At 40.9% G+C, this 21,631-nt stretch overlaps 1 protein-coding gene across 8 annotated transcripts in view; it reads left to right on the forward strand.

Moving 5' to 3' along the window:
* tln2b (talin 2b) overlaps positions 1-21,387 on the forward strand; it is an 83,522-nt gene extending 62,135 nt beyond the window's left edge. For 2 of the 8 annotated variants that reach the window (XM_042411279.1, XM_042411277.1), the window contains exons 37-58: positions 66-247; positions 1,312-1,444; positions 1,558-1,659; positions 1,783-1,953; positions 5,250-5,396; positions 6,469-6,570; positions 6,715-6,834; positions 7,518-7,664; positions 8,761-8,927; positions 9,333-9,516; positions 9,970-10,095; positions 11,724-11,840; positions 12,395-12,580; positions 13,046-13,153; positions 14,780-14,885; positions 15,655-15,660; positions 16,176-16,300; positions 18,635-18,760; positions 18,859-18,921; positions 19,027-19,209; positions 19,295-19,420; positions 20,359-21,387. In XM_042411279.1, the coding sequence (XP_042267213.1) occupies positions 66-247; positions 1,312-1,444; positions 1,558-1,659; positions 1,783-1,953; positions 5,250-5,396; positions 6,469-6,570; positions 6,715-6,834; positions 7,518-7,664; positions 8,761-8,927; positions 9,333-9,516; positions 9,970-10,095; positions 11,724-11,840; positions 12,395-12,580; positions 13,046-13,153; positions 14,780-14,885; positions 15,655-15,660; positions 16,176-16,300; positions 18,635-18,760; positions 18,859-18,921; positions 19,027-19,209; positions 19,295-19,420; positions 20,359-20,487 (2,856 nt within the window). In that variant the 3' untranslated portion in view covers positions 20,488-21,387. The other 6 variants (XM_042411278.1, XM_042411280.1, XM_042411282.1 and 3 more) reach the window with 5 other exon arrangements.
* The last annotated feature ends 244 nt before the right edge of the window (positions 21,388-21,631 follow it).

A 21,631-nucleotide genomic window follows, 5' to 3' on the forward strand; every position in this document is an offset into this window, starting at 1 on the left:
CTCTTTGCTGTTGAGCTGTTACCTGTGCTGTTGTTTCACCTGCGCAAATCTTTTCTTTTCCTCAGGGCTCAGCAGCCCAGGAACCTATTGTGCGTTCAGCCCGCTCCATGCTTGATAGCTCTACTTACCTCTTAGAAACGGCCCGCTCACTGGTCCTGAACCCCAAAGATCCTCCCACCTGGTCTATACTGGCTGGCCACTCTCGAACCGTTTCTGACTCCATCAAGAGCCTCATCACTTCCATCAGGTCGGTTTTAATCCCACCCACAATCACTTCTGTCTTTGTAGGATTTTCCCGAATCAAAGTTCATAAGGGTTTTATCACAGTTGGAAGACAAAATTGTTTCTGAAACCAAAAAGCTTATTTTGTGGTATCTGTTCACCTAAGCAATAAATTGCCACATTAGTTTATAGCTGCTGAGCTTCCCATTACCTTTTAATAGATTAGTGAACACTGTGGAGCAGTGTTTCAATAATGAGACTTGCCATGGTGGATCTGTAACACATTTTACCAAGGGTAATGCCCAACCCTTAATTTGATCATAAGAGGTTTCTATCTTCATCAACATCCTCCAATCATATGCATACACTATTCTCATAGCACCTAAGACCTAGAATAGACCGCATTTGATTATAACCCTGCTGACAGTTATCTTTACAGGAGTAGTTAGACACTTTGGGTAATACATTTATCTGCTTTCTTGCTGAGAATTAAATGAGATGCTTGCTACAACTCTGCCTTTATGCCAAGTGTAAAGATAAAGCCAGCAACAAATTAGCTTATCTTAGCATTAAGACTGGGGTCCCTGCTGGCTGCCGGACAACTGCATGGAGACAAAAGGACTCCAGGAAGTCAGTGTCCTGGCCAAGAAGACATCCCACACATAACTCTATGTAAAGGCACATTTTTTGTCATCTTTACACTTCAGTTATTATATGGATTAAAAAAATGTTTTTTAATGTGTTAATTAGTGAGCTAGAGTTAGAGGTGCTGGTAGGCGGATTTATTTTGCCTTTTAGAGAAAACTAGGGTGGCTGTTTCCCCCTGCCTCCAGTCTTTATGCAAAACTCAGCTAATTGGCTGTAGCTTCATATTTAGTGTACAGATGTGTGTGGTACCAATCTTCTAATCTAACTCTGGTCAAGAAATTGAATACATTTCCAAAAATGTGGAAATATTCCTTTCAGTTAAATATGAATTTTTTGTTTATTATGTTTTTTGCATTATTTATAGTTCTAAAATTATTTTGTATTAATTTGCACCAACAAAGGCAGAAATCTAACTGTATTTTTCAATATTTCTGATGATAGGGACAAGGCACCAGGACAGAGGGAGTGTGATTACTCCATTGATAACATCAATAAGTGTATCCGGGATATTGAGCAAGCTTCCCTAGCTGCAGTTGGGCAGACCCTGCCCTGCAGAGATGATATCTCCATGGAAGTGAGTTCAAGTACCCCATCAACTCTATCTTGTCTGAGAGAAAGAACTTAATGGGATCTGTAGTCTTTCTGCTGTGACTTATGCCGTAATTGTCTGTCGTTGTAACTCACCAGGCACTTCAGGAGCAGCTGACATCCTCTGTGCAGGAGATTGGGCATCTGATTGATCCTGTCTCCACAGCAGCCCGAGGTGAAGCTGCCCAACTAGGACACAAGGTGCTGGTCTGACCTTATAGCCCTTCATCCCCTCTGGATGTAGAAAGAAAAACCCATTCTCTCTGTTTTCTATCTTTTGATCAAATCCTTCTTCAGACGACTCTCTGAAACTTGTTTTCTCAGGTGACCCAGCTGGCCAGTTACTTTGATCCACTCATTGTAGCATCAGTAGGCCTGGCATCTAAACTGCATGACCACCAGCAGCAGATGACCATTCTAGACCAGACCAAGACCCTATCTGAATCTGCCCTGCAGATGCTCTATGCTGCCAAGGAAGGCGGCGGAAACCCAAAGGTACTAAGAAGTTTATTATCAGTGCTTGCCTAACATGTATTTTTTAATGTGAAATATACTACTTTTAATATCCATGTATTAAAGGTTCTATATGTAGAATTGTGAAGCAATTTACATGTATTAATAGTTTTTTTATTGCCAATGAGTGAAAAGGGTAGAAATGTAATGTAAAAAATGAGACCTTCCCCAACTTTCTTGGTTGTCTGTAACAGCTTGTGGACTTTTTTTTGCAAAAATCCAACAGATGTGATGTTGTTGCACACTCCCGAGTGCCTTGCCTCTCTCCCACTAACGTCAATAGACAACCAGCATAACAACACAACAACACAACAAAAACGGTGCTCTCCGAGTAGAAACACCCTGCAGATATTAGCTCTGATGTAATGATGTAAATGATGTAACCATGGGAAAATTCACCTGTATTAAATTAACCAAGCCTCTTAAGACTGTCACTTAATGTAACTCCTCCACCTCGTGTATTTGCTCTGTACCTACAGCATTTTGTAAGCGGGTGTTTGACAGCGTTTCAAGTCATGTCCTGACCATCATAAATACATCACCTCAAACAGGCATCTTTACAGATGCCTTCAAAATAGCTGTTGTTAAACCATTACTAAAGAAACCCAACATAGATGGTAATGCACTGACCAGTTATAGGCTGATATCCAACTTTCCATTCATTAGTAAGATACTTGAAAAGATAGTTTCAGTGTAAATGAACTCCTTTCTTTAAAAAAAAAAAACAAACAATATCCTGGAGGAATTTCAATCAGGCTTTAGAACATACCAAAGCGCTGAAACTGCTCTTACTAAAATAATCAGTGCCCTCAGACTAAACTCTAAATAAGGTCTAAATTCTTATCCTCTTAGACCTAAGTTCAATGTTTGATATGATTGACCATGATATCCTAACCAATCATCTGGAAAAGTGGGTTGGTCTTTCTGACTATGTGTTACACTGGTTCAAAACGTACATCAAAGGGAGAAAGTTTTACATCAGTCTTGGAGATCATGTGTCTGAGGAACATGACAACTGCTTTGGGGTCCCACAAGGGAGCTGCCGTGGTACATAATTATTCTCACTATACATGCTGCCACTTGGTGACATCATCAGAGAGCACAATGTATGTTTCCATAGTTATGTGGATGAAACACAACGGTACGTCTCCGCTGAACCAAATGAATCTGCAGCTATACACTCCATTACTACCTGTCTTCTGGCAATAAATAAATGGATGTGCAATAAGTTCTTAAAGTTAAATGAGGACAACTCTGAGATCCTCCTAGTCGGCCCCAAAACAAAAAGAGAAATGCTGTATAATAATCTGGGGAAATTAACTCCATGGATGAAATCTGAGGTTACAAATCTTGGCGTTATCTTAGATTCAGATCTAAGCCTCAGGTCCCACGTTAACAAGGTGACGAAAACTTAATTTTTCCACCTTAGAAACATAGCTAAAGTACAACCATTTATGAATCAAAAAGATGCATGCCTTCATTTCAAGCTGACTTGATTACTGTAATGCACTTTTTACTGGCCTTCTGAAAAAAACCACTGAGAGATTTCAGCGTATTCACAACTCTGCAGCTCGGCTATAGAACCAAGAGGAGAGAGGGCATTAGTCCAGTTTTAGCTGCTCTGCACTGGCTTCCTGTGACATTTAGAATTGACTTTAAGGTCCCTTAATGGGCTAGGACCAAGGTACATCGCTACCTCCCTTGTTAACTATCTGCCTTCAAGAACACTGCGATCATCTGCTGCTGCAGCAAAACTGTGGAACACACTGCCGATAAATATCAGGGAAGCCATCTATTTTTAAAAGAAAGCTAAAAATTTAGTTATTCACCTTAGCCTTTAACTAGCTTTTGTCTCAGTCTGCTTCACACTTATGCACTACTGCACTTTTAAAATGTTGAATTGCAATTGATTTTATACATTCTATACATACATTTTTTTTTTTATTTATTCTATTTTATTTTATCTTTATTCATTTTATTGTATTTTATTTTATTTTATTAAGTATTCTATTTTCTCTTTATTTTATCTTATATCAAAACGTTTTATTTTCCCTCTTATGTACATTTACAGGTTTTTTCTTTTATGTCTTTCTTGATGTGAAGCACTTGGTGCATGTAATTTCTCTTGCTGTAAAGCACTTTAAGCTGCATTTTTTTTGTAAAAAACAAGTCATTCACTTTTGAGTACACACACAGCTAAAACAACATTATTTCCTCAACAAAGGAGAAGAAAACAAGCTCCAGAGCGACATCAGAACATAGTTTATCCTTTTTTTTCTTTTAGTAGTCCAAAGGTGGTAATAAGCACACAATAACCGCAGTGTGTTGCTCCCAGGCCACAGCCTGTTGCTCTGATTCTTACAAGTTGAACCTTTAAAGATAAAGAGAAATAATATCATAGTATTTTGATAGTGATGTTTGTATTTGGTACTCCAGCCCTATGAAAAAAACATTCTTTTTTATATTCTTATAATTATTACAATACTTTTAACACTTTTGTCTACCTCAAGATCTTTCTAGACGAATTGAATTAATTTGGTTAATAACTGTATTCATAACTGAATTTTACACCTTTTTATTACAGTGACAGTAGAGAGAGTAGACAGGGAACAAAGAGGAGAGACAGAGATGGGGCGTGACAAGGCAAAAAAATGGACACAGCAGTCCCAAAATCCTGTAGCCTCACACACATCACCAATCCACCAGGAAACAAACAAGAGTTCATGTCTTACAGCCTACAGCTTGTGATGTGAAAGCCTGACCTATAAAATTCAAGTTGTTCTAAATACTGTCTGTGTGCATACATGGACACATCTGTATGTGTGTGATTACATGATTATGCATGAGTCTTGAGGTGAGAGGGGCCTGTAAAAAAAAAAAAGTTGCACTGGGGCAGATGCCATTGTTGCAACCTTGTTGTAACCTCAGCTTAGTACTACTGACCATTATTAATGCTCTAAAATTATTAAATGACCTTGTTAGGAACTCTCGTGTTTCTTCAGATTAGCTCTTTATTCCTGTGTCCTATAGTTCTCTTATTGCTAGATTTTACTATTTTATTTATTATTGTTTTGAACTTTGAGTTTGAATTATTGGGAGCAGGGGGTAGTACAAGTTCATACAACAGCAATAATCCACCCTGGTGAAGTGTCCTCTAGCAAGACATTGAGTACTTAGCAGCTGTAGGGACACTGTGGAGCTGTTGTCAATGTGATGAATTTCCCTCTAGGTAGACCAAGACAGTGTCAGAAACTTTAATCAGCTGACTGTATCCCCAGGCATCCCATACCCACGATGCCATCTCTGAAGCAGCCCAGCTGATGAAGGAGGCTGTGGACGACATCATGGTGACTTTGAATGAGGCGGCTAGTGAGGGGGGCATGGTTGGGGGCATGGTGGAGTCCATCGCCGAATCCATGGGCAGGGTGAGTAAGAGTGTGTTTGTGTGTGCTCTGATAGAGAACGCGTGTACGTGTGATAGAATCTCATGAGAAGTCTGCTCAGGTGATTTAAATGGATTTCAGGTTGACACTTATTCCCTATACCTATTTGTCTGAGGGCAAAATGAGCTTTCCCTGTTAGAGTAATTCCACAGTGGGTGTGCTCAAAGTGTGTCCTTGTCAGTGACTCTCATTAGTCCAGTAGATGACAAGTTTTAAATCCTCAACCCACTGGTGATGTTAGCTGTCACTCATCCTGCAGAGGGACATGTCACTGTGTTGACAGCACGGTTAATAATTGAAGATGATCTGCACATACTCAGACATATACACTTGGCTCAGATCTTATCCTTCACTTGTAAATTTCCTCTTTATTTTACCCTTCAGCTTAAACATACTCTAGGATAGCAACCATCATTAAACCTCCATTAGCATATATAAAGTGGAACCACTTTACAATAACGCATACATAAAAAAGGGCTTAATGTTCTCACTAATGGCTTTTTAATTGTTAAGAAAATATACATCAATTAACAAGTCATACCGTAAAATAAAAAGAACTTGGGTTGCCAAATGGTGTGTATCCAATATCAGTGTTACTAGCATAGCTTGATTTATCTTTGTTACTGCCTCTAAAATGAATCAGGCTTGGACTATCTGACCCTCTAGACCCTGCAGATTTGATGACTTATTATAATGTGGTAACATCCACTGTCCTATATTATTCTGTAATACTTGAAGTTTGCAGTTATTAAGTATGTACTTTTGCAACCTAAAGAGACAAATTAAGCCGTATTGACAGACAAGAAAAGAGACTGTTCATTTTAAAGTGTGCTGACAACCAGGGAAACCAAAAGCTCATTCTGTTTATGCATTTTTACAACATGCATCATATTGATATTATACAGATATCCACAGCTTGTAACTGGCTACACCTTATCATAAAATACTATCAAATTATATATGTAAAAGTATCAACATTAATCAGAGTGCCTGTAGGATAAGTGTGTATTTGCCAAATCAATAAATAAGTGTTAAAAAGGGCTGATCCTCGCAGCTGGATGAAGGAACACCTCCTGAACCCGAGGGCTCCTTTGTGGACTACCAGACCACGATGGTGAAGTTCTCCAAGGCCATCGCCATCACTGCACAGGAGATGGTGAGCATGCTTATGCACCAGGATATCCATGCCCAACAGTGTCTTTTCCATTACATTTCCAATTTACAATGACAATATTTGTCAGTAGGGCCTGAGAAACATTAATCTGCCTCTACTGATGATGTATGTTCTCTCTCTTGCCAGATGACTAAGTCAGTAACCTGCCCTGAAGAGCTCGGTGGCCTTGCCTCTCAGGTGACAGTGGACTATGGACAACTCGCACACCAAGGACGTCTTGCTGCAGCTACCGCAGAGCCAGAAGAGGTGAGAAAGATACGTTCTCTGTACCATGGAGGATGTGAGAAAATTACACACTCTTATGAAAGATTTAACAGTTCACATTGTATATCTCTTTGCAATTGTGCCCCTGAAATGTCAGACTGAAATATGAGCTTACGTCTGCATTTTACTCTAAAAATCCTTTCGGATATATTCACTCACACACTGATCAGAGCAGATGTTTGCTGTTCTTTGATATGACGCCCCTTCCCCAAGACTGCTCCCGACAGTGTGAGATCAAACAGAAAGATATCCCTGCAGCATCCATCACTCTCAGCACCCACATAGTCTTTTCTTAAAGCTTTTCTGTGTTGTCCATTGCACAGCAATGTGTTGAAACATTGGACTAATAAGCACACAGCTCTTATCAATATCTTGTGTATAACAGGCTGCTGGAAACCCTGCTGGTTACCATAGCGACATTGTGCCTCTACAAGTCTAAAAGCCTATAGTGATGCTTATAATGAAGTACCACCCACCCATGAATCTCAGTCTGGAAATTAAAGGTGTAGTGCCAGCAATCCCTCTCTGAGGGTGCTCGAAATCATTTTTCATCCACCCTCTGGATAAGAGACATGCTAGTTTAGGACATGATTGTGATTGTGTAGTATGGTGACACAAATCAGAAGATGGATGCCGTGTAAGTCGATGCCTGGTTATGCTTTCAGGTTGGTTTCCAGATAAGAACACGAGTGCAAGAGCTGGGCCATGGCTGCATCTACCTGGTCCAGAAAGCTGGAGCCCTGCAGCTCAGCCCAACTGACAGTTTCTCCAAAAGGGAACTTATCGAGTGTGCCCGTGCAGTCACAGAGAAGGTAAGCTATATGGACAGGAACCCGTACCGCTTCTTTAAATCTTGCAGAAGGAAGCTCTTTACTTTTTAAGGCAAGTCTATGTTTGCTGTCATAATATGTCATCTTTCTAGCTTGAAGTTTGTTATCAGCATCAACTCAGCATTGGCATTTTTATGAAAATGCATTACTCAGTAGCCTTACTGCTGTATATGGTATATATATATATATATATATATATATATATATACATATATATATATACTCCCAGGCCTCTGGTAGGAAGACACACCACCACCCCCCATGGGAGGAGGGTGAGAGGGAGATTTTTATTTGATTGAGAGAGGAGAGAAACAAATGTTTACAGCTGCAAGGTTTACGAATAAGCAGTTCAGGTATGAATAATTGCTTACTATACTGTAGCTGACAGGTATGCTTTGTAATTATGTTTAGCTTCACCCTTGACCTATAATAGAGTCAGAAGAATACAGATTTAATGTGTTACTCTAGGTGGTAATAACCTATGTTTTACTGTAGTATTGCAGGTACTGCAGGTCATGAAACATGTTCTCCTGACCACCCTCACACTGTGCAGTTAATAATAATACTAATGTGTCCCTGCTGTGACCCTGGCAGGAGCTAGCCCTGCTGCTCGCACATTAGTATTTCTCTCCACTCCGAGGCTATAATTTGATTCAGGGCTCATATCAAACTTGAATAATTTGTGGTCTCACGCTTGCTGATACGTGAAACTTTTGCCTCGTTGAAATGTACCTCTCAGGGCTTCCCATTTTTTACGAGGGACGGGCAGAGAGCAGTCTTCAAGGGAGCCGTGTGATTTGCAGAGTCAGGCTCATTGACTCATTGTGACTGTGTAGCAGACTCTGATCTAATGCATGTTTAACCCTGCTCTCTTCTCTTCTCCCTGGCTTCCTCCTTTAATCTAGCTTGTCCAGATCTGTAAACATTCACTACCTCACACACTTGCTTTATAAACCAACATCCTATTAAGAGGAAAGACTGCTCTTTAATCATGGAACACATGCAATGCATATAAGAACAGGCTATATATAGATATTTTTACACTTCTAAATCTTATGCTACGCTTCAAATGTTGCAGGTGTCCTTGGTACTGTCAGCATTGCAGGCGGGTAACAAAGGCACCCAGGCCTGTATCACGGCAGCCAGTGCTGTTTCTGGCATCATCGCTGACTTGGACACCACCATCATGTTCGCCTCAGCTGGAACACTGAACCCTGAGAATGAAGAGTCTTTTGCTGACCACAGGTGCAATGTCCTTGCCACAATGAGACAATCAGACGAGGACATGGTGTTAATTCAAAACCTCTCAAAAAAGAGTAGCATTTGATAATGATAAAAATGGGCAATAGATTTATAGTTTTCAAGAGCAGAAGGGTAAAGAAATGTAACATGTATATTACTAAGATGTCAGTTGCTAGGTTTTTACGCTGCAACACCAGAGCTCCCTTTTCTTTTGATGACTCACTCAGGAGAAGTGCATTTTGCCAATAAAGCTGACTACTGAGATGCATTTCACATATTGAATATAAATTGAAAATTGTCCTCACTAAACAAACATTCTGGTTAGAAAAGTAACAGCTTCCTTTCATATTGCTGGTACTTGAGTGTGACTGTGGAGCAGATTGTGACACAATGTGTCCCGTCCCTCAGGGAGAGTATCTTGAAGACAGCCAAGGCGCTGGTGGAGGACACCAAGCTGTTGGTGGCTGGAGCCGCATCCAGCCAGGAGAAGCTGGCCCAGGCTGCCCAGTCCTCAGCCAAGACCATCACCCAGCTAACTGAAGTGGTCAAACTGGGAGCAACCAGCATGGGCTCTGAGGACCCTGAGACACAGGTGATGATAATCGATCACGCATTTTCACTAAAGAATGACTAATATAAGCACAGATGTTTCAGCCATATGTATTCACAGTTGTATTTGTTTATTTTCTAAAGGATTAACATATTTGACAAAGCTCAGTCATCACTTTTTAATTATGCTGCATGGAGCTTTAACTTGCTATTATAACCCATCATTAGTTCTGTTGTTCCAGTCATCTACAATGAAAGTCTTCTATCTTATTGTACAGCCAGTGATTCTCTGTGTAATTGCACTTTCATCTGATACACATTGTGTCTCCTCTTTCTGCTGTGTGTATGCCTCTATCTCTGTCGGCCACTAAGTCTGAAGTATCATGACTAGGTGGGACTGATAACAGCAGCAGTGTTAAATCCTCTCCCCAGGGTTCCACTGATAAACCTATACTCTGACCATTGTGTTCTATTGATCCTAGCTCTATCTCCTCAGGTGGTTCTGATAAACGCGGTGCGGGATGTGGCCAAGGCTCTGGCCGAGCTCATCAGCGCCACCAAATGTGCTGCGGGGAAGCCTGCTGACGACCCATCCATGTATCAGCTGAAGAGCGCTGCCAAGGTAAAGGAGTAGGCCGCTCAAGCAAGTGATTGTCATATCTGGTGTAGCTGTGTATTGATTTCAGCAATGTGATTCTGCAATTTATTATTCAGCTGATGCTCCCTCACTGAGAGGATATGGTATGTGGATGTGTATTCTAGAAATGCTCTTTGTATTACTGCTATGTGGAGTTCACTGTATCTGGTAGCACAAAGTGAGGCTTTTTTACAAGAAGGATATGACAGTTCTTATCATACTGTGTATTTTATTCACTTTTTCTGTCAAACAGTGTCAGTATGTGGAGCTAGACCCATCACAAAGATGTGTGCATGCTTATTTTTGTGTGAGAGATAGAGTTAGTGTGCTCCATTGAGAACAGTCTGTGGCCACAGATCTTTCTATTGTGACCATTTCTGCATGTTTTTTTTATCTCCTCAACCACAGTATAACTGAGGCTTGAGTTACAGTTCAGCCTAAGCATTGTATTCATCAAACCAGGTTAATTTTATTTATATACCCTCAAATCGGCCAAACGTTTATCTCAAAGGGCTTTTTACCATCTGTACAGCACAGAACATCTACTATCCTTAGATTTTTGCTTTTAATTAGGAAAAAACTTACAATAATCAGCAGAAGAGGAGTGACCTCTCTTCCAGAAAGCACAAACATGCAATAGATGCTGCATATGCTGTAGACAGAAGCAGCAGAAGTATAAAGTAATATGAAGTGCATGAAGTATAATAATAAGTGTTATAAATTTAAGAGTCTCATGCAAAGTGTGTAAGAGTTCGGAGTGAAGACTGGATCAGAGAAAAGATTGCAAGCGACTTCTTGGTGCCGCTAAGAGCTGCAAGAATCTGGAGCATATATACACAAGAGAGGCGAGAGTTGTCATTTTACTCTCGATCCTCACAACCGCTGTCACAGCTGCTGGTTGCTGCTGGGGGATAAAAAGTGGAGATCATCAGACCTTTTACATCTAACCTTGGTGCAGCTGTGGTCAGTGCAACGAACAACCCAAGATCAAAGGATTTCATCTGTGACAGATTCCTCTCGACCGGAGATTTGCCATCTTAAAAATCCTTCTGCAAACTTTCTTGATTTATTTATTTCTTTTTCTCAGCACTATCATACCAACCGCAGGGTATGACTCCAACTGTTGCATAGGGTTCCTTATGTTTTCTCATCTGAATGGAATGAGGGCCACCCATGGACCTGGTCACATTGACAGATTGTTTCTGTACCTCCAACATATGGTGACCTCCAAATGTGACCCTCTCAAACTCCTGGTGCGCATGTTGCTCGAATTACTAACCTAATAATGTGCACTTTGCTGAATGCAGCACAGGCAGAGCAGAATGTGTCACCCTGAGTAAAATTAAAATGTTTTTTTTCCATCCTGGGTGTCAGTGAAAAACTGTATTACTAGTACTAAATCGGTCTCTTTTAATTTTGAAAAACATCCTTCAGTGGTTCTTTAGCAGCCAATGTTTTTAATTTTCAATAGATAAGCTCTTTCAATTATTCACTGTAATGGAATCTGTGAAGGAGGAGGCAAAAATAATTTTTTGCTGTTATGCAGCTGAGGAGAAAGAGCTCCACCTCCTGGTTTGATTTTGAGTATCATCATTACTCCCTTTATTTGACAGGTCATGGTCACCAACGTGACGTCTCTTCTCAAAACAGTGAAGGCGGTTGAGGATGAAGCCACTCGCGGGACGAGGGCACTGGAGGCCACCATTGAGTGCATCAAACAGGAGCTGACAGTAAGAGCGCCTGACAGGCCGAACACTCTTCTTTATGGTCTGTTGGGAGTCAACGGATGAGACACAGCCTCTCTGCAAAACTGGCTCAATGAGGGTCAGGGATATCTATGTCTATTATTCTGAACAAAACAGGGGAGCTTTTTGTTCTTTTTTCTTTATTATCCATCCAACTCCTCTTTTCCCCTGCAGTTTTCTCACAGCTCTTATCAGGGTCTGAATAGCAGCCACAGACCAAGTGAGAAAGGAAGAAGATTTCAAGAGCTTGTTTTTTTTGTAAATTACTGCTAATCCTTATCAGAGGACCCCCATCCTGAGAGCAGGTTTTAGCAAGAGCTGCCGCCACAGCCAAACTCAACACAGTCTACCTAACTCTCAATAACAATCTAGCCCATATCAGCATGTTCTATCCACCTTACTTGTTTACATTTTCTACTGCTATACAGAGTCCATGTGCACTTCTTCGGTTCTTCTCTGAGAATGTTTTAATCTGGATTAATATGTCTGTGCCACTGTCATGCTTTAATCCAACTACCTGTGGGTCATCATCATCCCAGGTGTTCCAGTCCAAGGACGTCCCAGACAAGTCCACCACACCCGAGGAGTTCATCCGCATGACAAAGGGCATCACCATAGCAACAGCCAAGGCAGTAGCTGCAGGCAACTCGGCGCAGCAGGAGGACGTGATAGCCACTGCCAACCTGAGCCGCAAAGCCATCTCGGATATGCTGACTACCTGCAAGGTGCTAATCCACGCTGCCCTGCCAGAACAGGCCTCACACAGACAGCACCAGGCTGCCAGGGAACATGTGAGCCCAGCCCGCTGAGTGCAGATAGGACATTAGAGTCTAGTCTGCTTTATTGCTGTTCCCGCTGGTAGTGACTCAGTCACTTTTCAAAGTCGTGCAGCAGAACATCAGTCAGGATGTCCTTCAGTGACCGGAGAGCACTGGTAACCAGATGAAAATACACAGAAGACAGAGCGTTGTATGAGAGTTTTTATTTGCTCTTTGATTTGCAATGAGAACAAGATAATGTATATATCCACAAAGAGAATTATATATAGAGGCTGTCTCAGAACTCTTGCACAGTACAGTAGCACATTTTCACTTAGATGTTGACCTGTGTTTATTCTTGACATCCCAGTGGGAGCAATTTTTGTCTCCTTTATAGATTTCCCATACAACATTGTTTTCTCTCCCCTCCAGCAAGCAGCATACCACCCTGAAGTGGGCGAAGAATTGAAGTGGAAGGCCCTGCAATACAGCTCTGAGTGCACCACCGGATACGTCAACCTTCTGGAGCAAGTGCTGCAGGTTAGATTTAGACCATCACGTGCCTCATGAAGGAAGGATGAGATTAGATATCGTGTGTACTGCATGTGTGGATCATAATCTTTACTTTTGCCTAGTGAGGTTTCACAGGTCTTATCTACAGGATTAAAGCTTCTGATGCTTGACAAATCTTTCCTGGCTTCCTGTCTTCTTCCTCAAACTCGCTTGTCTCTGCATTTACTGCAGCATCACCCTCAACTGATAATCAAAATAAGGTATCATGAATGATTACTAGTCAGTAATAAATGATAGAAGTGAAGACATGGTTTTATCTCCACATTCTGTGTTTAACCGAATTCATTTTTACATAAGTTAAAGGTATACTATGCAGGATTTTCCTAAATAAATAATCTATAGACTTATACAAAAATAATCTCTCTCAATCATCATTTATGACCCACTAGAAGTGTGTGGTCATATATTTATCTACAGAGACCCTGCCCTCTGCCTGTATTTTCTTATTATTTTGCTGAGGTCAGGACGTTTCTGGGTGTCAACCTTTGGGCAGTGGGTGTGTAACCCCCAGCCAATGACAGCATCAGGACTTGGGTTACATCTCTGTCTCCGTCTCTCTCCTCTGCTCCGCTCTGCTCTCTGTCTCTGTGTCATGGATGTGTAAAGAGCTGCAGGTTTGTGTGTCTTTTCGACCGAGGGCAGGGCTGAGCTACACACATGCAAAGCAGAGAGGCCACAGCAGACAGGATGAAGCTCTGCATTCATACAAAATCCGGCAACGCGGCATCTTCCCACAGGGGTATGCGGAGATGTGGGCATGTTTATTTGTGGTTTAGAAACCACTGTGAAACAATCAGAAAATAATGCTTTATTTCTCTGTTTCACGGCTTTGTTCTCACCAGCGCTGCTCCCTCTCTTCATTCACTCTCTAGCTTGCTCGACCACCGCTGCTCTCTCTCTCGCTCACTCGTTGAGTCGGGGAGGAGGGGCCAACTTTGAATGCTGTGTGTTTACAAACAGCAACCGACAACTCCTGCATAGTATACCTTTAAGAGTAATACTTTATGGAAATGTAATATCTTCCACCACAGTCTACCCGATCTGATTTAATTACTGTGCACCATGTTGCATAGATTTACATATTAATCAGCTAAACTTATTTTCATGAAATTCCTTGATGCTTAGTTTATAATAACACTCCCTGTGTGTTATGTGCAGACACAGGTGTTGACATGTAACAATTTGTTAATTAATGCATTAAGTTGCTTATTAGTGATCTAATTTGCATAATTAGATATGGGTACATCAAGTTGATTGTGGGAGGACATTAGGCCACTGAAGTACCATGTTTTATCATTTGTGGTTAATTAGAAAGAATGTGCTGTCGCTACTGCACTGGTCAACTAACAAAGAACCAAATAAAAAAAAAACTAACTTGACTTAATGAAAGAAAGTGCAGACTCATCCAAGTGGTTTTTCACATAATTTATTGTCTAGATAAGTTCTAAAGATGGTAGAACAGATATAGATGCTTTTTTTTGTCTTTCCTTTCTGATTCATCTTTATTGTATTAACCTGTGTTTCCTGTATATTTGTGTGTGTGTGTGTGTGTGTGTGTGTGTGTATGTGCCTGTGCACACGTTGTGTTTTCAGGTGCTGCAGAAGCCCACGCCGGAGCAGAAGCAGCAGCTGGCCGTACACTCGAAGCATGTGGCGGCGTGTGTGACAGAGCTCGTCCAGACAGCTGAGGCCATGAAAGGTGAGGCCACACACGCCGCTGATGTGCAGTCACACACTCTTACACACCGCACACAAACTGAAGTTAGGCTTGACAACCTTTAGTTACCTGTGACCCCATTCTAACTGATTTTATGGATCATTTAACGCACATGGAAGTTATATATTTTTAGCATCCCAAGTGTTTATGGCTCTATGAAACAGTAGCTTGTTGTATAAGTAGAGTCTTTTACAAGATCTTGCACGCTGCCCAAAAATTGTTGGCCGCAGATTTTAATTTTAAAATGACTATCAGACATTATAGACACTGCAGTGTAAAACTGGGAAAGCTGAAATTGCTGAATACAGTGAGTTTGAAGCACGGGGATTCCCATCAAAAGCCAACTCAATTTTGTAAAACGTGAAAATCCATGACAGGATTGTGAAGATGTTAGAGATTAGTCAAAGGAATAATATTTTAGTGTCACTGAGTCAAGCCACCAAACCTGTCTGCGTCCCTAATAAAGATAAGTCATGAAAAATCACTTTAGAATATTGAAATTGCACCATTGAGTGACTGCTCTGCAAATTGCTCCAAATGAAGCTCTGTTGGGCGGTTATGACACAAACACACTGGAGTGCTTCCTGTAGAAGCTGCACTGCTGCATCTGACAGGAGTAATAGATTGTGTTTGGATGAGAATTAGATTTCAGTGTATAGCCCGAGACCCAGTGGGGCTATCTACTTCAACTCTCTAATGTCACATGTGCTCTTTTTCCCCCCTCTCTCCCTCTCTTTCATTGCCGCCTCAGATGGAGGTAAGTGGGATATGGTGTGTTTTGTTCCTCCAGATCACCTTTCATACAGTCAGAAGGGGGCAGAGGAGTAGACGGCTTGGGGGTGGGGGTGAAGAACAGATTTCCCCAGAGTTCAACATAATCTATGAAAACAATGTTCCATCTGCTTTACCAAGCTGTTCCCAAACTGCTAAGTTTTATAGGCACTTAAAAACCTATAAAAAAAGACAATGACCCATCAAATGTGCATTTCCTCTAACTTTTAGTTTATGTTATTTAAACTTTGAGGCATTACAGCCATACTGCAAACAATTTTTTGGAGCGTATACAGCTTTGAAGTTGAGATTTAGCATCTCTGTGGTGCCTGTATGAAAGACTGAGAACATGCAGTTGAAGCATGATGAGTGAGTGAGATGTTGAGCTTTTATAGCAGATATATGTTGTAAAATAAAATGTTATCACCAGAAATACAGTGTTGGTGTTTCTTTTGTGAGTCTGTGCTAAAAAAAAAAAAAAAACATGATCATGCCTTTCAGGATCAGAGTGTGTGGACCCTGAGGACCCCACTGTCATCGCAGAGACTGAGCTCCTTGGAGCAGCAGCATCCATTGAAGCTGCAGCCAAGAAACTAGAACAGCTGAAACCCAGAGCCAAACCCAAGGTATATGTGCCCCTCTCAACTCTGTCCGCCCACACAAACCCACGCACAGCTTTTTGCAATTAATCAGCAGGGAGACGATGTGGGCTGAAGGTAGGAAAAGGTGACACTGCCTTTGAAGTGGAGTCATCTTTTTCTGTGACTGAGCCGCTATCTCGATAGTTTTCTTCATTACACACACACCATGTTGACTCAGACAGCTGGTCCTGTGAGCTAACATATGATGCTTGGAAAACTTTCTTCAAAGGCACTTTCGGACATTATTTTGAGTTGCGTTGCCAGGAGACGCAATTATACTGCTGGTTCCTCAAGCTTATGTTGGAAAGAGTTCAAAATGTGCGATGAACTGTTGTGACCCTTTTCCGAAAGAGAGGGCCTCTGTCTTATTGAACTTATTTCCTTTGTTTTATTGCAGTGTTCCTCATTTCTAAACTAAACTGAGGGAGGCTTTTTCAGCCTGTTATTCATCTCCCCCATGCTGCGGTATTGCCTTAAAAAACAAAACAACTTTACCGCACAATACGAAACGTAAACAGGGAAAAGCTTGGAGATGGTAGTAATGGTGCTTTTGAAAAGTGAGATTACTTTTATGTTGTTTCGTATGCAGTGCAGGGTTGTGTTTGTGGTGTGCTGCTGCATGACTGTGTTGTTTGTTTATCTGTCTCTGGAGACTGGATAGTTGGATCCCGGTGCTCTTCCTTTTGTGCCTGTAGTGATTTCCCCCCCACCCTCCCCCCTGTTTCTATACCTCTTCCTGTACATAACATGATTGTTAGTTCAACCCTCTGTCTGTATGATATGAAGGGCCGCATATTTAGGTTACACCAGTTTTAATAAAGACCATATAATGCTCTGTCTTATACTATAATTCCACAGTTACAGAGTACATTTATGAGAACCTTTGTGTTTATGAAAGAGGATTAGTGAGTGAAAGGCTTTTCCTCTTTTAGATGTCAGTGTCTCCCTCTAGTGATCTAGTAGGATGCAAGCCTCATCAAATAGTATTTAAAGGGAGAATACTGCTGAATATTACCACATTTTTTTCCTCATTTAACAGCAGTTAATTTGTATTCAAGACTGCCTGACTGTCCCCTACATTTAAAAACTAGATAAAATATTTTCTCCACCCCTAATTTGTGCCCACATACTGATATATATTGATAAACTTAAAAAACTATTATTTATAGGATGATTTTGTACTGTTACAGAGCTAATAAAGTACCATATACTGTATAATTTATAGAGGAATCAAGCCACCATAAAATTTGTTTTTGCACCAGATTCAAACAGTGTTGCTTCCATCAAGCTTTTTTTTTTTAGTTATTTACTTTATTCCCTCTCCTCTCTGCTCCTTCATCTCTCCCACCCTGTAGGGAGGGGGGGGGCTCTCTCTCCTGCCCCAGCATGCTTCCCTGCCTCCCACCCTCTCTGAGCCGTTGTAGACCTGGAAGCCTTCTCTGCAGGGCTCTGTCTGATATGTTTGATATATTAGGTTGTTATTCAGTCCAACTATATATCAAACATATTCCTACAGTGTCCCGCCCTGTCTCCAGCCACGTGTGCCTTATGTGTTTATGGAGGTCAATCACATGTTGTTGACTGCTCAGGCAGCGATGGTCATTTTGTTGACTGTCCCTGAACTGATGCATAGTGATCTTCATGCCGGTATTTAGTTCAAGTTTGAGGAATGGGGCATTGTATCTAGATGCTGCTCTGTGTTGTCATTGAAAAATCATCATATGTGACTGTGCTTTATGCAAAAGATAAAGTTGAACATCAAAGGTTATGCTCAGGGTCATAGCTGCCACTAAGGTCATGTACTGAGTAGCTTTCTGGGAATTTGGGAGCTTTAGGGAGCTTGAGGGGGGGTTACCTACTACAATTAAAAAACAACACTTGATAGATATTTTACAGGCTGATTCCAGTATTTTTTATATTCTCTATTTGTCAGTTCTACTACTACTTTTTAGCCTATTAATATGATACTCTGTATTCACATCATTACATCATTACACATTATATCAGAATGTTGTTTCTGTCAGTGTAGAAAAGGCTAAACAGCATTTAGACCATCATGTTCAAAAATACAATTTACAAATAATACAGTTGATCAGTTAACAGTTGAAATGTTTTTAAAAACTCAAAAAATCCACATACAGTAGTAAAATTTGAGTCTCTATTTATAATGTCTTGCCAGAATTTTTTAGTTGTGGGACTAAAATCCTGGCTACAGTCCTGGTTATGGCACTGCAGTTGGTTACACAGTAATAATGATCTTTTCTTACCTTAGGATACTGTAGTTTTAAGTCTTAAGCTGATATGTGCTTTTACTTCCAGCAGGCAGATGAGACACTGGATTTTGAGGAGCAGATATTAGAGGCAGCAAAGTCCATCGCTGCAGCAACTAGCGCTCTTGTTAAATCTGCATCAGCAGCTCAAAGAGAACTGGTGGCACAAGGCAAGGTCAGTCTACACACCTACTCAAAAAGATACATGACTGTTGTTACTAATAATGTAATACAACAGTTGCATCTTTACTTTTTACCCAATGTCAATCTCAGGTTGGATCCAATCTAGCCAATGCAGTAGATGACGGCCAATGGTCACAGGGTCTCATATCAGCTGTAAGTCGCTTTGATTATTACCGCCTAATTTTCAAAGTACTGCACAAACTTGTTACCCAGATGAAACCCAACCATGAGCATGCCTAAATTTGTTGTCTGCTGTAGGCACGTATGGTAGCTGCGGCCACCAGTAACCTGTGTGAGGCAGCGAACGCCTCAGTGCAGGGCCACGCTAGCGAGGAGAAACTCATCTCTTCAGCCAAACAGGTTGCAGCCTCTACCGCTCAGCTCCTCGTGGCCTGCAAAGTGAAGGCTGACCAGGATTCTGAAGCCATGAGGAGACTACAGGTAACAATCATACACAGTTTTCATTTGTCCATGGAAACACATGGAACGTGTGCTGTGTGCTAATTTTGAGATTTCCTCTCTAAAGGCTGCTGGCAATGCAGTGAAGAGAGCTTCAGACAACCTGGTGAAGGCAGCTCAGAAAGCAGCATTTGACAAGTCTGAAGATGACAGTGTTGTGGTGAAGACCAAATTCGTTGGAGGCATAGCTCAGGTGAGACAAGGAAATCACGCTCATTGTGTGATTTGCCCTTTTCACGGAACGTTTGCACCTCTCGCTGATATGCCAAAATGCCACAGACATTTTTCTGAAATTGTGATGGGCCGCTGTGGATAAACAACTCATCAGCTTCATTTCAAAGCTGATGAGTTGTTTACTAGAAACCCAGGTTTACTAGAAGCCCACAGCTGCAAAAGATCACATTTCTTGAAGAGTTTCTCTTGAGTTCCTTTCCAGTTTTGCAAAAAATTTGAATGATGATCGAAAGCCCTGGGATTCTATGGGAAGTTTTATTTTTCATCTTTTTTTCATCTTGATTGATTGAGTTCCTGTCTCAGTCTGTGGTGCACGCCAGCTGGGCAGCTGTCAATTTTTTAATCTGACTAATGGGGCTCACTGTCTCATTGATATCTGATCATTGTTGCACTGAGGGGTACAAAACTGTTTCTTCAGCCACTTTAGACTGTTATTGACCATTTACTGTTTTTTACACACTATTATATTATTTACATTATTTATTATGTTACATTGCATCTTTACATAGCCTATTCCTGTTTTCAAAAGTAAAATTATTATTTTTCAAAACAAAAAAAACCCCCTATTTTTTCTGTAAAATGCTGTATTGACCAAGAAGAATAAGGCTTTCTATGTATCATGCAGAGATCACAATTTCAGTCATGGTTTAATGCTACTTTCTGCATACATTACTAAAAATCTACTATATGTATAAATATTCTTAGAAAATTTGGATGAGCCACACTTTCTCATTACAAGGTGCTATTTTATGTATGTTCTGCTGTGTAGTGCTTGGGAGTTAACAGTTTGAGTTGAGTACAGTGCAGCGATTGGTTTTTCATATCAAGTTATCCACAGGAATGGGATTATGATGAGTGGAAGCCACATTTTCTGTCAGCTGTTACCGTTCTTTTCAGATCATTGCGGCTCAGGAGGAGATGCTGAGGAAAGAGCGAGAGCTGGAGGAAGCCCGGAAGAAGCTGGCTCAGATCCGACAGCAGCAGTACAAGTTCTTGCCCAGCGAACTGAGGGAGGATGAGGGCTGATTGGCTGAGCATGTGGGATGTGTGCCATGCTGATGAGACCTTCTTATCAAGGGGAGACGCTGCCGATGTACAGTCGGTTGCTTTCCTCTCATGTAACCGAGGAATATACAGCACTTGAAACAGGCCTGTTTGGTGAGAAAAACAAGTGCCTGTGCTCTGTAGTGTATTTGTGTGCGTGTATGTATGTGTGACGTGCGTATGTATTTGTCAGTGAATGGCATTGACATTCAGACTTTATATGGAGAAGGTTGTTACAGTTTTCACTATAAGAAAGTGGAGACTGTTTGATAAAGTTGTATGATAAACGTATCATTGCTTTGTGAGTATTACTGCATCATGAGCATTACTGACTGTTACAATCATGAATCGAAGATGTTACGAATGCAGAAATCCTCTATAATCGTCATTGAATGTTCTATAATTGTTTGAAGGTTTAGAACAAATAGAAATGAACTGATGATTTCTCTGCAAATGGCAGAACAAACCTAAGGGTCCATAGCTTCTGTTCTATATTTAAAAACCTCAAAGGGTCAATAAAAAGGCAGGAAGGAATGCCTCATTTCATCACTGGCTTGCATGCACCATAACGTCTATACATATCAATGAAGCTACTAACCAATAGAGTAGTATAGTGGAAATTCACTTGTATTCTACTAATAAAAATGTGAACTTGGGATTTGCTGGTAAACTAGCAAATCTTCAGATATTAAGGATGAAACGATGTAGTTCAGCTTAATGCCAAACAGTGAGAGGTTCTGATTGGAGTAAATGACAAAGTAGAAAATAAAGTAAGACCACTGGCCAACATGTAAAGATATTTATTCTTGACAGATTTTTTTAAAAAGAAAGTACTATTTCTTAAAGGACCAGTGTGTAAGATTTAGTGGCATCTAGCGGACTTGGCAGAAATGGAAAATAATATTCATAAGTATGTTTTAATTAGTGTGTAATCACCTGGAAATAAGAATCATTGTGTTTTTGTTACCTTAGAATGAGTCCTCTACATCTACATAGGAAGCAGGTCCTCCTCCATGGAGCTTGCCATGTTTCTACCGCAGCCCAGAACGGACAAACCAAACATTTTGCATTGGACGGGGATGGTGAGGGGAGGGGTATTCATTTGGTTGCAATCTGCAACCTCACC

This window comes from Thunnus maccoyii, chromosome 5 (assembly GCF_910596095.1).
Source record: "Thunnus maccoyii chromosome 5, fThuMac1.1, whole genome shotgun sequence".
NCBI lineage: Eukaryota > Metazoa > Chordata > Actinopteri > Scombriformes > Scombridae > Thunnus > Thunnus maccoyii.